The sequence below is a fragment of the Convolutriloba macropyga genome, chromosome 4, assembly GCF_964194025.1.
Source record: "Convolutriloba macropyga chromosome 4, txConMacr16.3, whole genome shotgun sequence".
NCBI classification, from domain to species: Eukaryota; Metazoa; Xenacoelomorpha; order Acoela; family Convolutidae; genus Convolutriloba; species Convolutriloba macropyga.
This window is the reverse complement of record NC_134471.1, coordinates 69,900,069-69,918,577: the sequence shown is the minus strand read 5'-3', so window position 1 is coordinate 69,918,577 and position 18,509 is coordinate 69,900,069. Positions and strand designations below refer to the sequence as shown.

Genomic DNA, 18,509 nt, shown 5'->3' with positions numbered 1-18,509 from the left:
CATAACTTGTTTTGAAATTATTATTTAATAATGGGTCTAATGTTTTGATACAAACAAGTTCAGAACAACTGTTCGTAATTTGTGATGCCTCTTAGATTCTTTTTCGAAAACCTCGTCAATGGAGGTCATCGTTATCAATTGCCATTATTTTTCGTGCAATGTGCCGGCTCATGTTGCCTGAAAACAATTTGCTGTTGTGTGATCATGAACTTTTCAGGAAAATCACGAGGAAGCCTTTTTTGTTTTTAATTATTGATCTTTGTATTCTAACTATATGGTAGAAAAATTTTTTTCTGTTCGGGTTGTATTTTTAATTGTTTTGTATTTGATTGCACCTTATGATGTGTAATCGTTTTTGCTTTCTGGAGCATTTTAATTTTGTATTGGTTCAATTCTTTCAGGCCAATTGACAACTATTTTAAATAGGTTTTGTCACCGTAAAACGCGGTTCCAGCTTCAATTTTTTTCGGAATTCTTCCGGTCTTTTTTTACGATCGGTTCATATGTTTGTTTGATTTTTAAATAACAATGAAAAGTCAAATTAGAATTATGATTTTGGTCAGGCCGAAGTATTTCAAGTTAAGTGCTTTTGAAGTAAAGTGAGAAAGCATTGTTCGAACAGATGTGAGGCAAATTTTGTTCACTGAAGGGTTTTAAATTTTTGTTTTAATATTTTCTTTGGAAATGTTTTGAACCATTTCAATGTTATTTAAGGTCTAGTTCTTGTCTTGAGTAATTTTTGGGTTAGTGGCGATTGAATTCGAAAATATTTACACCACAGATTTTTAGTAAAATGAGGAAAAATTTAGCAGCTGTTCTTTTTTAATGTTCTCCGAAATTTGTTTTGACTAATCGATTTATTATGTTGCATTCGCTAGCTTTTAATTGCTGTTTCTGCAGTTAACAGCAAAAAAATCAAAACCGCAATTTCAAACTAACTGTTTTTAAGTTGAACCAGAATACGTTTTTGTTCTCATGTCGCAATTTGACTTAATTAATTTCTTCCATCTGTAGTTCAAGACTTGTCCTGCTGTTTTTCATTCCATTTACTCCCTGTTCGCCTTTTTACGATTCGAAGAGGAGTGTTGAGATTCTACACCCCACACACACACACACACACACACACACACACACACACACACACACACACACACACACACACACACACACACACACACACACACACACACACACACACACACACACACACACACACACACACACACACACACACACACACACACACACACACACACACACACACACACACACACACACACACACACACACACACACACACACACACACACACACACACACACACACACACACACACACACACACACACACACACACACACACACACACACACACACACACACACACACACACACACACACACACACACACACACACACACACACACACACACACACACACACACACACACACACACACACACACACACACACACACACACACACACACACACACACACACACACACACACACACACACACACACACACACACACACACACACACACACACACACACACACACACACACACACACACACACACACACACACACACACACACACACACACACACACACACACACACACACACACACACACACACACACACACACACACACACACACACACACACACACACACACACACACACACACACACACACACACACACACACACACACACACACACACACACACACACACACACACACACACACACACACACACACACACACACACACACACACACACACACACACACACACACACACACACACACACACACACACACACACACACACACACACACACACACACACACACACACACACACACACACACACACACACACACACACACACACACACACACACACACACACACACACACACACACACACACACACACACACACACACACACACACACACACACACACACACACACACACACACACACACACACACACACACACACACACACACACACACACACACACACACACCACACACACACACACACACACACACACACACACACACACACACACACACACACACACACACACACACACACACACACACACACACACACACACACACACACACACACACACACACACACACACACACACACACACACACACACACACACACACACACACACACACACACACACACACACACACACACACACACACACACACACACACACACACACACACACACACACACACACACACACACACACACACACACACACACACACACACACACACACACACACACACACACACACACACACACACACACACACACACACACACACACACACACACACACACACACACACACACACACACACACACACACACACACACACACACACACACACACACACACACACACACACACACACACACACACACACACACACACACACACACACACACACACACACACACACACACACACACACACACACACACACACACACACACACACACACACACACACACACACACACACACACACACACACACACACACACACACACACACACACACACACACACACACACACACACACACACACACACACACACACACACACACACACACACACACACACACACACACACACACACACACACACACACACACACACACACACACACACACACACACACACACACACACACACACACACACACACACACACACACACACACACACACACACACACACACACACACACACACACACACACACACACACACACACACACACACACACACACACACACACACACACACACACACACACACACACACACACACACACACACACACACACACACACACACACACACACACACACACACACACACACACACACACACACACACACACACACACACACACACACACACACACACACACACACACACACACACACACACACACACACACACACACACACACACACACACACACACACACACACACACACACACACACACACACACACACACACACACACACACACACACACACACACACACACACACACACACACACACACACACACACACACACACACACACACACACACACACACACACACACACACACACACACACACACACACACACACACACACACACACACACACACACACACACACACACACACACACACACACACACACACACACACACACACACACACACACACACACACACACACACACACACACACACACACACACACACACACACACACACACACACACACACACACACACACACACACACACACACACACACACACACACACACACACACACACACACACACACACACACACACACACACACACACACACACACACACACACACACACACACACACACACACACACACACACACACACACACACACACACACACACACACACACACACACACACACACACACACACACACACACACACACACACACACACACACACACACACACACACACACACACACACACACACACACACACACACACACACACACACACACACACACACACACACACACACACACACACACACACACACACACACACACACACACACACACACACACACACACACACACACACACACACACACACACACACACACACACACACACACACACACACACACACACACACACACACACACACACACACACACACACACACACACACACACACACACACACACACACACACACACACACACACACACACACACACACACACACACACACACACACACACACACACACACACACACACACACACACACACACACACACACACACACACACACACACACACACACACACACACACACACACACACACACACACACACACACACACACACACACACACACACACACACACACACACACACACACACACACACACACACACACACACACACACACACACACACACACACACACACACACACACACACACACACACACACACACACACACACACACACACACACACACACACACACACACACACACACACACACACACACACACACACACACACACACACACTTTTCCCACAAGTGTATAAAAAAATTGTTTGAACAAAAAATTAGGCTCTCAATTGTTTCTGATTATGGGAACAATAATTGTGGAAACCCCGAAGCTTCGTGACACCCGAAATTGTCTCGATGAGTCGCTCAAGCTTTTTTGACACAGAGCACTTTAGCAACAGGTGGCAATCAGCTTCCTTATTACAGGAATCTTGGCATGGTCATTCTTCACCTTAATGGGGTCATTTGTGGGACCAAGCAACTTCTGGGCTTTTCTCATGATCCGAGGTCTAGTGGGAATCGGAGAGTCTAGTTACATTACTGTATCGCCGGCTCTTATTGGTAAGTTTTCCTATAATTATTGACAAGACAACAGTTTATTAGAAAAGATTGTTTGTTGAATTTGTATTTCATGGTAAAATAGCGTTGTTCTCAGAGCTATAATCGAGTATGACATCAATGAGAAAAATTAACTGCATCAAATATTATTATTATTATTATTATTATTACTTATTAACCGCTGAGGTAGGTAAATAGCTTGTGTATGAGTAAATGTACAAGAGGTTCTACCCCTCTTCGTAGCAATTTTTTAAATCTCATAAGAATGTTAATCAGCTCCGTTAAAGACTTTCAGCATTCAACGAACGGATGGTGCAAGTTGATACGCGCGAAGTGAAATAATTTCAGCTTTCACTTTTGGCCTAGGTCCACTTTTCTGGTGAGGTACCACATCTCGTAATAAGTTCGATCCCAGATACCATGTTTGGGTCCGAGGACCTGACCTTCGTGCTCATAAAGAGTCCGATTGGCTGAGGGAACAGAGGCCAGAAAGTCAAATTTGGTGAGCATCAACTGTTTCCACATGTTCATTCTTTCTACTCCGTCATGAGGGTAGATGAAACCGATCATAAGCATTCCTGATTAATAACATTCAATTTCTCAATGTATTATTGCCTCATGATCTTGCATGCCTTAGTATTTATAGTACAATTCTGAGCGAGCATTTCAACCATCATTCGACAAAATTATACCCTAAAAATTTGTCTTCGTTTTTAAAATTAAACAACGCATTGAATATGTTATATTGAAACTCAAATCCTTACCCAACTCTTTCAGATGTAAAATTTCAAAGATTATATAAAACAAGGAGGCTCGGTAATGTGCGTTTGCACATAAAGTTCCGACCCCGCTCATCCACATTTTTGGTATAAATGTCTACCAAATGAGGAACAGATAAAAAAACCCCGAAAATTCAAGTATTTTTTAAAAAAAAATTGTGTATGGACAAAAAGATCCCCTCCGACGCAAATGACTGTGGAGTAAAAAAAAAGCCGCTTTAGATTGGTGAGATCAGCCATTATTAAGAAGGCAAGTCAAGACGAACAACAATCAAACGACAAAAACAACAAACAATTACTTCCAAAACTTTGTCCATTTTAAAAAAAAACTTATTAACAAGGTCAAAATAGCGTCAGATAAAACTGAAACTTGTACTTCACCAGAAAAGACGTGGGACCACCCATAATAACGCTCTGTAACAATTGGACAAAAAAGAACAAAACCAACAAAGTTAAAAATTGGCTTATCTTTAATTTTTTATGCGGTTACAAAAACAACATTAAACGAGACAACAAACAAAAAATCAATCAATACTTGCGAGAAAACGCTGTCATAAAGTCGTAAAGTCATATTTGCCCCTCAAAATATGTTCAATTGATAAAAACTTAGTTTATTTTTTGCGAAAAACGCGTGTCGAAGCCAGTAAATTCATAACGAATTCTTTAAAAACATTAGATTTTGTATGCATGGACCTTCCCTTGACGATAATAATGTTATGCTGTCATATGTGACCTATAACTAAAGAGACTAGGTACCAAATAAATAAAAATAGGATAGTAATGTTTGTTTTAATTGTTTTCAAAGTCATGAAAGCAACCAGTTGTCTTCTCAAATTACAATTAGGCTCATTTTTTCTCCACAAAAAGCCAATGAGACCTGTCATTATGCAGGAAATTTCATACGACTTTGAAATACGAAACACGAAGTAAAAACGACAGTTAGTCATATAAAAAAATCAATTAAGTTCTTCGAGAGATATTCAAAACATAATCTATGCCACTAAAGACTTTTACTTGTTCATTGTGTCTTATTTTGAACGCCAATAATGTATTGTGTGACTTGTCTATAATGTGACAAAACGAGGAAAAAACGTGAAAAATGGGCCAATGCCTAAAAATCAAAAAGGAATCTAGTGGTATCAAAGCCAGAAAACCATAACTTAACGCATAAAACCGCAAAAAAAAAGATTATTCATTAATTCAGTAGAAAGAAGAGGAAGAAGAAGCATTCTTTCTGTGCTGATACTAAGCTACAATAAGCCAATATTTTCAATAAGCCCTTGTTTATTTAAAAATCAAACATTTTCAAAAGTCAAATTGACCATAATCTTTCGAGTAAAGAAACTAGAAACAATGATTTTGAACTGCTTAGGAAGCTAGTCGGACCTATCAACAGTGAGCTTTGATTTGAATTGCTCTGTTCTTGAATTAACATAAAAGAGATCAAAATTTTTAAGAGACCCTCTCATTACAATCCGAATAATTTTTGGTTGTTCACAGTTCAAGATTGGACAAAAATCAGCCTTGCTATTGCTGTTGGTCCATTAAGAGCACTCAATTGTTTTGAATATTATAGTTCTAGATAATTTTTTAGTTAAAAGATCAAAAATAAATGCTGCATTTTTGATAATCATAGAAATCTAGCAAAGGCGAAACTTTAATTCCAGACTACTCTGAAGGGAAGTGGAAGTAGGACTAGCTCAAGTTGTAGTTTACAAAGATTGTGTTAGTTGTTTTTTGGTGTGTAACTCCGGTAATTTTAATCAAATTGGACTTAAGAAGCTTATTCCGGGCAATTTGATGAAAAAGGCTAAATTTTGAAATATTTTGCCAAAAATTTAGCCAAAAAAATCAAATAAAAATTTTCATCCATACTTTTTTGTCTTCAAAAATAAAATCAACAGTACTATTGTTAACAATTTTTACATATTTTAGCAAGTTGACTGATTTTTAGGCAAAAATGTGAAAAATAACGCAAATCGGTCTAATATTCACAAAAATTTACCACGATAACTCGCTCTAGAAAACGAAATTCAAAATAATCTTTGTTATTCCATATTCTACGCTGGACGGGCTTTCTAATGATACCACTCGCAACTCTGTACGATGAATATATCAATAGGTCAAAATTGTCTGAAAAAAACCCATTCCAGTATAAAATCCCCCCCATCAAGAGGGGTGGGAACAATAAATTTAGCCGATATTCCAGAATGCCTTTTAAAGTCTGTAAATATGCATTGTTTTGAAAGTTAAGTTTTCCATCGGAAGCCTAAGACAAATAGGTTGATTTTCTAATTCTTTTAAGAATTTTCATTTCAAAATTGGTGCTCTGAATAATTAATACCTGGCTCAGTTCCTTGCGAGAACCACTCGATTATTTGTTCAACGATTCCATCGTCGAGAGCAGCCATTGAATTCATGTATAAAATGTTGGTGCATTTGAGATGCTGCTGCAAGATTGTCTTGTCCGAATCAGTCATATTGTTGAAATCAATCTTTTCGGTCTCGTCCATGATTCCGGCCTTCTTAGCGAACTTGAGAGCGTTCTCGCTTCGATCAATTCCAAGAGTTTTAACAGGGAATTGACGAGGTTTGACTAAATTATAACACAAATCATCCGATGACCAAGTTTCTGCGAAATCTTTTTGATAGTAGCCATAGGCGTAGGCCAGCGTATCGTTGCCATAGCAACACAAAAGGTCAGCGAAGTTTAGGGGTTTTTTGAGCTGCTCGGCCCATTTTTTGAAGATTGGCACGAGGTATTTCTCGCAATATTTGCCTCCAATCTCGCAACGTTCAACTAGAAGACTTTTTTGCATGAGCTCTTCGTAGTATTTCACACATGTATCGCTTGTATATAGCTTTGTGAGGTCCTGTACGCCCTCTGACTCCTTCGGCATTTTTTATAGCTAATGTATTCGAGTGGTCCTATATTGTGAGGTTCACATAAAACAAGAAGCTGACTAATTTTAATACTTATAAGTTACTAGAAGTTACTAGTGATTACTACGGTTTAAATTCAATGTAGATTTTTGTCCGTTGTGTTACCGTGATATAGTTAGTACAGTAAGTAATATTACAGCTATCTGTCTTGCTTTTTGCTATTATTTATTTAGTCACGTATTAGTGAAAAAAGTGTTTTATTTTTAGATTTTGAGGTATCGGTTTCTTAAAGATGATAAAGAAACTGACTAGATAAAGAAACTGACCAACAAACTGATGCTCAATATTACTACATTGATCAGTCTGGCGGAGAAGTAAAGTAAATTAACACTAGTCACCTGGTGGGAAGGAGAGATCTCATTGGGAGGGGGGGGGGGCTGAGGGATAAGGAGCTATCTAAGTTTTGTCATTTCAATTGTTTGAAATTAGCCAAATACCGGATTTTTGAAACCTTATATTAGTCGTATTGTTCTGAGGTATTTGAGTCCTGTTGTCAACTTTTCTTAAATGAAATAAACAACCGCGCGAAGTAGATTTTCTTGGTTAATTTTTGAACAAAAGGTTTCAAAAAAGAATTGTTTACTAGCAACGGTTCGAAAAATAATAATTAAACAACCACGCGTTGCAGCTTTTCTTGGTTAGTATTTGTTAAACATTTTCAAAATTGGTTAGTAGCAAGATACGGGTCCGGTGAAACACTTTAAAAAGATTTCATCAACAAGCAAGACAACGAGGATGTTGCCAGCCCACTCAAGCCAACCTGAGTCATCATCAGCTGCACCCAACAGCCTCCAGTGTTCTGCCAGCAGAACCAGCTTGCAGTAGACCGCCACTACTGCCTTCCAACAGCCAGCCAGCCCACTCAGGCCAATGTGAGTCATCAGCAGCTGCACTCAACAGCCTCCGGTGTTCTGCCAGCAGAACCAGCTTGCAGTAGACCCCACTACTGCCCTCCAACAGCCAGCCAGCCCACTCAGGCCAATCTGAGTCATCCGCAGCTGCACTCAGCAGCCTCCGGTGTTCTGCCAGCAGAACCAGCTTGCAGTAGACCCCACTACTGCCCTCACACAGCCAGCCAGCCCACTCAGGCCAATCTGAGTAATCCGCAGCTGCACTCAACAGCCTCCAGTGTTCTGCCAGCGGAACCAGCTTGCAGTAGACCCCCACTACTGCCCTCCAACAGCCAGCCAGCCCACTCAGGCCAACTTGAGTCATCAGCTGCACCCAACAGCCTCCAGTGTCCTGCCAGCGGAACCAGCTTGCAGTAGACCCCCACTACTGCCCTCCAAGAGCCAACCAGCTTGCAGTAGACCCCCACTACTGCCCTCCAACAGCCAGCCAGCCCACGCAGGCCAATGTGAGTCATCAGCAGCTGCACTCAACAGCCTCCAGTGTTCTGCCAGCGGAACCAGCTTGCAGTAGACCCCCACTACTGCCTACCAACAGCCAGCCAGCCCACTCAGGCCAATCTGAGTCGTCAGCAGCTGCACTCAACAGCCTCCAGTGTTCTGCCAGCGGAACCAGCTTGCAGTAGAACCCCACTACTGCCCTCCAACAGCCAGCCGGCCCACTCAGGCCAATCTGAGTAATCCGCAGCTGCACTCAACAGCCTCCAGTGTTCTGCCAGCGGAACCAGCTTGCAGTAGACCCCCACTACTGCCCTCCAACAGCCAGCCAGCCCACTCAGGCCAACTTGAGTCATCAGCTGCACCCAACAGCCTCCAGTGTCCTGCCAGCGGAACCAGCTTGCAGTAGACCCACACTACTGCCCTCCAAGAGCCAACCAGCCCACTCAGGCCAACCTGAGTTATCATCAGCTGCACCCAACAGCCTCCAGTGTTCTGGCAGCAGAACCAGCTTGCAGTAGACCCCCACTACTGCCCTCCAACAGCCAGCCAGCCCACTCAGGCCAATGTGAGTCATCAGCAGCTGCACTCAACAGCCTCCAGTGTTCTGCCAGCGGAACCAGCTTGCAGTAGACCCCCACTACTGCCTTCCAACAACCAGCCAGCCCACTCAGGCCAATCTGAGTCGTCAGCAGCTGCACTCAACAGCCTCCAGTGTTCTGCCAGCGGAACCAGCTTGCAGTAGAACCCCACTACTGTCCTCCAACAGCCAGCCAGCCCACTCAGGCCAACTTAAGTCATCATCAGCTGCACCCAACAGCCTCTAGTGTTCTGCCAGCGGAACCAGCTTGCAGTAGATCCCCACTACTGCCCTCCAAGAGCCAACCAGCCCACTCAGGCCAACCTGAGTTATCATCGGCTGCACCCAACAACTATCAGTGTTCTGGCAGCAGAACCAGCTTGCAGTAGACCCCCACTACTGCCCTCCAACAGCCAGCCAGCCCACTCAGGCCAATGTGAGTCATCAGCAGCTGCACTCAACAGCCTCCAGTGTTCTGCCAGCGGAACCAGCTTGCAGTAGACCCCCACTACTGCCTTCCAACAGCCAGCCAGCCCACTCAGGCCAATCTGAGTCGTCAGCAGCTGCACTCAACAGCCTCCAGTGTTCTGCCAGCGGAACCAGCTTGCAGTAGAACCCCACTACTGCCCTCCAACAGCCATTCAGCCCAATCAGGCCAACTTAAGTCATCATCAGCTGCACCCAACAGCCTCTAGTGTTCTGCCAGTGGAACCAGCTTGCAGTAGATCCCCACTACTGCCCTCCAAGAGCCAACCAGCCCACTCAGGCCAACCTGAGTTATCATCGGCTGCACCCAACAACTATCAGTGTTCTGCCAGCAGAACCAGCTTCCAGTAGACCCCCACTACTGCCCTCCAACAGCCAGCCAGCCCGCTCAGGCCAACTTGAGTCATCAGCATTTGCACTCAACAGCCTCCAGTGTTCTGCCCGCAGAACCAGCTTGCAGTAGACCCCCACTACTGCCCTCCAACAGCCAGCCAGCAAACTAAGGCCAACCTTAGTCATCATTAGCTGCATTCAGCAGCCTCCAGTGTTCTGCCTTCAGAACCAGCTTGCAGTAGAGCCCCACTACTGCCCTCCAACAGCCCACCATTGTGCTCCAGCCAACTGGACACCAATTAAGCCGTACATAGTCACATCTTTTTTCTTCCCCCCAACACTACCAACTTCCAGTACGTCAATAGTATTGACCTGCAACAGTCTGCAATTGTGCTCCTGCCAACAGAACACCACTTTAGCCTTACATAGTTGCCTCATGCGTTCCCCCAGCGAAATCAACCTCCAGTAGATCAATAGTACTGACCTTCAACAGTCTTCAATTGTGCTGCAGCCAACTCGACACCACGTTAGCCTTACATATTTGTCTCATGCGTTCCCCCAGCGCAATCAACCTCCAGTAGGTCAATAGTAGTGACCTTCAAAAGTCTTCAATTGTGCTCCAGCCAACTGGATAACACTTTAGTCTTACATAGTTGCCTCATGCGTTCCCCCAGCGCAATCAACCTCCAGTAGATCAATAGTACTGACCTTCAACAGTCTTCAATTGTGCTCCAGCCAACTCGACACCACTTTAGCCTTACATAGTTGCCTCATGCGTTCCCCCAGCGCAATCAACCTCCAGTAGGTCAATAGTAGTGACCTTCAAAAGTCTTCAATTGTGCTCCAGCCAACTGGACAACACTTTAGCCTTACATAGTTGCCTCATGAGTTCCCCCAACGCAATCAACCTCCAGTAGTTCAAAAGTACTGACCTTCAACAGTCTTCAATTGTGCTCCAGCCAACTGGACATCACTTTAGCCTTACATAGTTGTCTCATGAGTTCCCCCAGCGCAATCAACCTCCAGTAGGTCAATAGTACTGCCCTTCAACAATCTTCAATTGTGCTCCAGCCAACAAGACACCACATTAGCTCTACCTAGCTGCCTCTTGCGTTCCCCCCAACGCAATCAGCCTCTAGCACGTCAATAGCACTGACCTTCATTATTCCCCAATTGTTTTCCGGGATACTTTACCTTCAGGACAACATGGTCACCAACTATGCAATTGAGCTGTGAAACTAAAAGCGTTTGACCGCTATCTGGTTAAATTATTTGACCTCTAATAGGTCAAACCACTTGACCTCTAATAGGTCAAACCACTTGACCTCTAATGGTCAAATCTGTTGACCTCTAATAGGTGACACCACTTGACCTCCAGGTCAAACCAGTTGACATCTAATAGGTAAAAACTGTTGACCTCTAATAGGTCAAACGTTTTGACCGCTATTAGGTCAAACCAGTTGACCTCTAAATGGTCAAATCTATTGATCTCTAATAGGTCAAATCTGTTTACCTCTAATAGGTCAAACCACTTGACCTCTTATAGGCCAAACCTTTTGACCTCTAATAGGTCGAACTACTTGACCGCTAATAGGTCAAACCACTTGAAATCTAATAGATCAAACCACTTGACCTCTCAGTGACCTCTAAAAGGTCAAAAAGTCATCTCACCTAACCTCTAAGTGACCTCCAAAAGGTCATAAATTCACTCATTGTGATCTCCAAGGGGCATATATTCACTCCATTTGACCTTTCAACTTCCTCTAAAGTACAGATTGTCAGACCAATAAAGAAAATGGGAGGTCGAAATAATCAATAGTTGGAACAGTTAGATTGTTTCTTTAAAAACTAAACATCGTCAAAGAGCTCAAACAGGAGCTAGAATATCAAGTACACTCAGGTCTGGAACCCGAAGCTGTGTCAGTAACACACGATGAATTCAAGAAAACAATGTCACTGCTAGATGAGCTTGTCGACCAGCTTACACAATCGGAAAATGTGGACGCTGAAGACTCCCTCAACGGTGCAGCATGCTTGACAAGGCTAAAAGTTGAAGTTGCACAAACTGTAAAGAAGCATGAACTTTCATTCCGAAACACTTCAACGCGTCCAAGCAGCGCCGCTTCATCACGCAGTAATCAAATACATGTTCACTGTGCACCTGAGTCTCCGGGAGTTGTTCAAAGTATGCGAGATACCTGACAGCAACAACAAATCAATGATTTGGCAGACCAGCAATCAACATCCAACCCGATTACTATTCATAGACAAGTGCAGTCCGCCATGGGAGGTTTGCAAGAAAACTCTAATAGAGTCACCCGTTCTGATGTACAGAATAGTCTCCAGCCATCAGCACTGGAACACACAGACTGTGAAAACGTAGCAAGAAATCAACATCAGCCCCCTCAACCAATAGCACCAATTGTGAATCCAGCAATTGTTTCACAGAGCTCTATTGACGCAACTTGTGCGTTACCACAATTGTCAACAGCTTCAAATATTCAACTGCCAGTTTTCAGTAGAACACTTCCTCCGACTGCAAACACTTTCGCTCCTCACAGGCCCATTAATAACACCGGCCTCTTTGAAAATGTACCTGATCATAGAACACCTGTTTGTTTCTTGCGGCAATCGTTTCCCAATGCCCAGCCATTCCGGCCCATTTCAGGCATATTGCCCCACCAATTGGTCAAACTTAGCAAACGGTAGTTTTGAGTCCTCAAACGTAACCCCTCGTGGACCTGTTTACCCGAGCAGCCAAAGCTTTGGTAATCAGAACCCCAACCCATATCATCAACGGAACATACACCGCTCAGTAAAGCTGCCGGACATCCGAATGCAGAGGTTCGACGGAGACCCGCTCAAGTGGAACGAGTGGATCAGCTTGTTTTCTTCGATCATCCACAACAACCAAGACATCACTGACACCGAAAGAATGAGCAATTTGCAAAGTTAGTCATTGGGCAGGCAAAGGATTGCACATTCGGCTTTCTTTGCAACCCAAACTTTTACTCTTCTGCTCTTCAAGAGCTCAACAGACGCTTTGGAAACCCGGAAAAAGTTGTCGGCGCTTTAACAAAAGAACTAGAAGCTTTTCAAAGACCAACTATGAATGACCACGCTGCTTTGATAGCTTTCGCTTCGCTCTTCAGAAAGATAGTTGAAAAATTTGACTCACATGGCTTTAGTGCCAACCTAAATGCCACGTACTTGCTCAGGATAGCCCGAGATAAGCTACCAAACCCAATCAAGTTGAAGTGAACCGAACATGTTGATAACGACTGGACAAATCCAGGTCTCACAGAGCTTTCTGATTGGATGGATCGGTAATCCAGAGCCTTCGAACAATTACAAGACACGTTTTCATCAACCACTAACAACCATTCAGGTCAACAAAACCAACCACAGGGTTCAAGCTCCTTCAGCACTGGAAATAAGAACCAAAATCGTACGAATTGGACACAGAATTTCCCAGGAAGTAAAGCTCATTCCCCAGCAATAAAAGTTTTGAACATAATAATACAGCGAATAAGAACATTGGTAGTGCAAAGCCTCAGCAATGGACGGCTAACAGTGGCAACAACACAAACAGAAGCTCCTTTTTCTCTGTTTCAAAGCAGGCTATGAGAAATGCAACAGCAAATAGGAGCAGAACAAAATGACCGCTTGATCAAGGTCACTACATTGGCAAGTGTCAGCAGTTTCTCAGTCTCGATGTCAGCAGACGCAATAGCGAAGCAAAGAACTCTTTGTGCTTCAATTGCCTAAGCTCCAGTCAAGCCGCCAAAAACTGCACGTCAAAAGTTCTCTGCCGACATTGCAATGGCAAACACCATAGCCTTCTCCACACAGACAGACAAAAAGCACCCGAAGCGACAAACGTGACAGCAATTGATCTCCCAATGTGTGATCCACTGGATCAACAAGACAAAAACAGTGACATCCCAACTCAGGTTTACAATCCTGGTTTCCCATCGAGAACGAGGAATCAACTACAGGTGATACCTGTCACTCTGTTTGGAATTGATAATAAAAGACATAATTGTTATGCCATTCTGGTCAACGGTAGCACCATTTCATACGTCCTCAACACCGCTGCCGACAAGGTAGGGGCTCCAAAAACTGCAGACTTTGATCTGAATGTGTCGCACGCATTTGACGAATCCGTCATGCACGCAAATCTTGTTCGCTTGGACAGTGGAAAGTTCAATAGCGATCAACCACTCTTCAGTTTAAACTATGTTCATGCAGTGATTAATTGGATTTTCAACGATGCACCTGTGAAAGATTTGAACGAAGCGTGTTCGTCCTACCCTCACCTTCAACATATACATTTTCCTAAACTTAGTGATAACAAGATACAGATACCTTTAGGTGTTGACGCTACCCAATACATTTTGGAACGCGAGTTCCTTCAAGGAACCTCAGGAAGCCCCTTTGCTTTACGCAATCTTCTCGGTTGGACTATTACAGGCCCAATTAAGCGAAAAAGTGAACCAATCCTACAGGAAACAAACTTCCTATCCCATAGTTATAGAGCCTCTGACCATGCGCTCACAAATCTAACTGTTGATACTGAAAAACAGCTCAGTGAATGTGTGACCAGTTTCTGGAAAATAGAGAATACAGGAACCGAGTTTGAAGAAACTGCAGATACTTCAACAGACAGTAAAAGGGCAGTTCAAATATTACAAGATACAATGCATCATATCGGAGACAGATATGAAATTGGTTTACTTTTGAAGCAGGACAGTTAATTAGAAAACAACTATCCGGTTGCCAAAGCACAGCTTGACAGCCTTCAGCGCCGACTCAACAAAGATAATGATATGAAACCCATGCGACCCATCTTTGGGACCCATCTTTGGAGCCAGATGTCCTCCAACAAACAGCAAAAGACTTCTGAAACACCGCTACAAAAGATCTAATATTCAACAGTTTCTACATGGATGACTTTGTACATTCGTTCGTCAATGAACAGAAAGCTGAAACTGCAGTTCAAGACTTGCGACAAACACTCTCTAAAGTGGGTTTTAGTCTAACTAAATTTGTCTCAAACTCTGTTCAATGTCTAAGCAAAATACCCAAAGAACATTTTGACCCAAACATCATGTCTTAGGTGTAATGTGGAATACAGTTAATGATACTTTCTTCAACCAGAAGCTTGCCAAAGTTCAGGAAGACAAAACGGACTTCACACACAGAAAGCTCCTTTTCGTAATTGCCTGCTTGTTCGATCCATTAGGAATCATTGCCCCATTATTGATTACACTCAAAATCATCTTGCAGGATACTTGGAAAGAAGGACTTGCATGGGATGATCCCCTGTGAGATGAGAAACAGAAATAAACAAAAACTTGGATAGAGCAATATGTAGATGTGCCAGAAATTTCAATGCCACGATGTTTTGTTTCTCCGAACGAGCCATCTCCGATAAACCAGTTACATTGCTTCTGTGATGCCTCACAGCTGGCTTATGGAGCAGTGATGTACAACAGATCTCAATCAGCTAACACCATTTCTACTGGATTTGTTAAAGCTAGAGCTAAAGCTGTGCCACTAAAGCAAATCAGTATCCCGAAACTTGAATTGCAAGCAGCAGTGCTAGGATGCAGACTATTGCAATTTGTGTGCAAGCAGCTAACAATACCAGTTACCTCAAGACACCTTTGGAGCGACCGTGAAGCTGTCCTTGCCTGGATCAAAAATAAAGACAAAGTGAAAACTTTTATTGCAAACAGAGTACAAGAGATCCGCAACAACACAGACGTCTCCAAGTGGCAGCACATCAGCGGAAAACTCAACCCTGCAGATCATGTTTCCCGTGGAATACCAGCTTGTGACCTCAATGTGTTCTGGTTAACGCCGCCAGCTTTCCTAAGTGATCCTGAAAACCATTGGAACTCCCTGAGTAACAAGGAAGAGACGAGCGTCACAATGGAAACATCGAACGATGAATGTCTTATTGACGTCATCAGATTCTCAAAGTGGACAAAGTTAATGCGCTCTATGGCTTTTGTCATAAGGTTCATAAAGAATCTCAGATCGAAACTAAAATGCAAACTAGAACTCGACGACATTAACGAAGCCCGAATCTATCTCTTCAGGAAATCGCAAGAGAAGTCCTTCAATGACGCTATCAAGGACATGAAACACCACAGGCCTTTGTCAAAGAAAGATCGTCTGCTCTGTTTGTCCCCTTTCTTTGAAAGTGGACTTCTTCGCGTTGGTGGCAGAACAAAACGAAGCTCGCTACCTTTCGACGCCAAGTTGAATACACCCGCAACTAGATACAACAGAGATGCCACATTCTCGGAATCAGAGCTTTCCTGAGTAGTTTGGCCTTCGAATGTTTCGACTGTCGCCGCTTCCGAGCACAGGGACTACAGCCCCCGATAGCAGACCTGCCAGACATTCGTTTCCAGGAAACTCAGTCACCAGTCATCTTCACCAATGTCGGCGTGGACTACCTTGGACCGTTTGCCGTCGTTCATCGAGATGCAGAAGTGAAGACCTACATCTGCTTATTCACTTGCTTGGTTACAAGAGCCATTCACCTGGAAGTTGCAGAGGATCTCTACAGACAAGTGTTTGACAGCAATCCGACGCTTCATCGCTCGACGCGGGCAACCGCGCTTGTTCCTGTCAGACAACGGATCCAACTTCCTGGGAGCAAGAAAGCAGATCAGAAGAAGACCACTGATGTTGGACCACGACTACATCAAAGATCAGCTACTGAACCACTCTGTCGAATGGAAGCTCAACCCTCCTTATGCTCCTCACTTTGGTGGGGTGTGGGAGAGACTCGTTCAGTGTGTCAAACGAGTTCTTCTTTTGAACCTTGGTTCCTCGAAACTCACCCCAGATGTCTTTACCACGATCGTCAGCGAAGCCGAGTGTCTCGTCAACTCGCGTCCATTCACCCACGTCAGAATCCACCCCGAAGACGACAACCCACTTAAACCGAACCACTTCTTGCTTGGAAGACCCTTCTGCAATGTTCCTGGAGCCGATTTCAACGAGACACTTACATTGAAGATTTCGGCATGGACACAGGTGAAGCAGAGACTTCAGCAGATTTGGAAGAGGCTGCTAACCGAGTATATTCCTTCGCTGATTAAACGACAGAAGTGGACATCTCGTGAAACAGCTTTGGAAGTGGATGATGTTGTATGGCTTCTTAAGGAGTTTACACCAAGAGGAATCTGGCCGCTGGGACGAGTCACACGGACTTTCACCGGCCCCGACAACATAGCGAGGTCATGCGAGGTTAAGACCGCTTTAGGCAAATTAACAAGACCCACAGTTAAACTTATGCTTGTCTACCCCAAACCCACAACCAGGTTAGGGTTAGGTTTTGTGGTCCCGGAGGATGTTAATGCTAGAGATTAACTTCTTACGTTCATTGTCTTTTACCGCCTTTTGTAAGTTGATTTGTTTCCAAAATTTGTTACGAGAAAAGCTATGATGATGAAATGTTGTAAAACCGGAAATGATACTCTTGCTTGAATTGTGTAACCTGAAACAAAACATGAGCAACCAAACTAAATGAAACTTAAAGCTAAGACTCAAGAC

At 43.7% G+C, this 18,509-nt stretch overlaps 2 protein-coding genes across 2 annotated transcripts in view; one reads left to right on the top strand and one right to left on the bottom strand.

The window, feature by feature from the left end:
• Positions 1 to 18,509, top strand: part of LOC142337862 (protein spinster homolog 1-like) — a 77,378-nt gene that overhangs the window by 7,258 nt on the left and 51,611 nt on the right. Inside the window, exon 3 of the mRNA XM_075387460.1 lies at positions 4,336 to 4,470. Coding sequence (XP_075243575.1) covers positions 4,336 to 4,470 — 135 coding nt within the window. The remainder of the gene's footprint in view (positions 1 to 4,335; positions 4,471 to 18,509) is intronic.
• Positions 4,702 to 8,204, bottom strand: LOC142337863 (uncharacterized). Its single transcript, XM_075387461.1, has 2 exons — positions 7,591 to 8,204; positions 4,702 to 5,045 (listed from the first exon to the last, which is right to left on the bottom strand). Exons 1-2 carry the CDS (start codon positions 8,144 to 8,146, stop codon positions 4,819 to 4,821), a joined length of 783 nt encoding a protein of 260 aa, XP_075243576.1. The 5' UTR covers positions 8,147 to 8,204; the 3' UTR covers positions 4,702 to 4,818.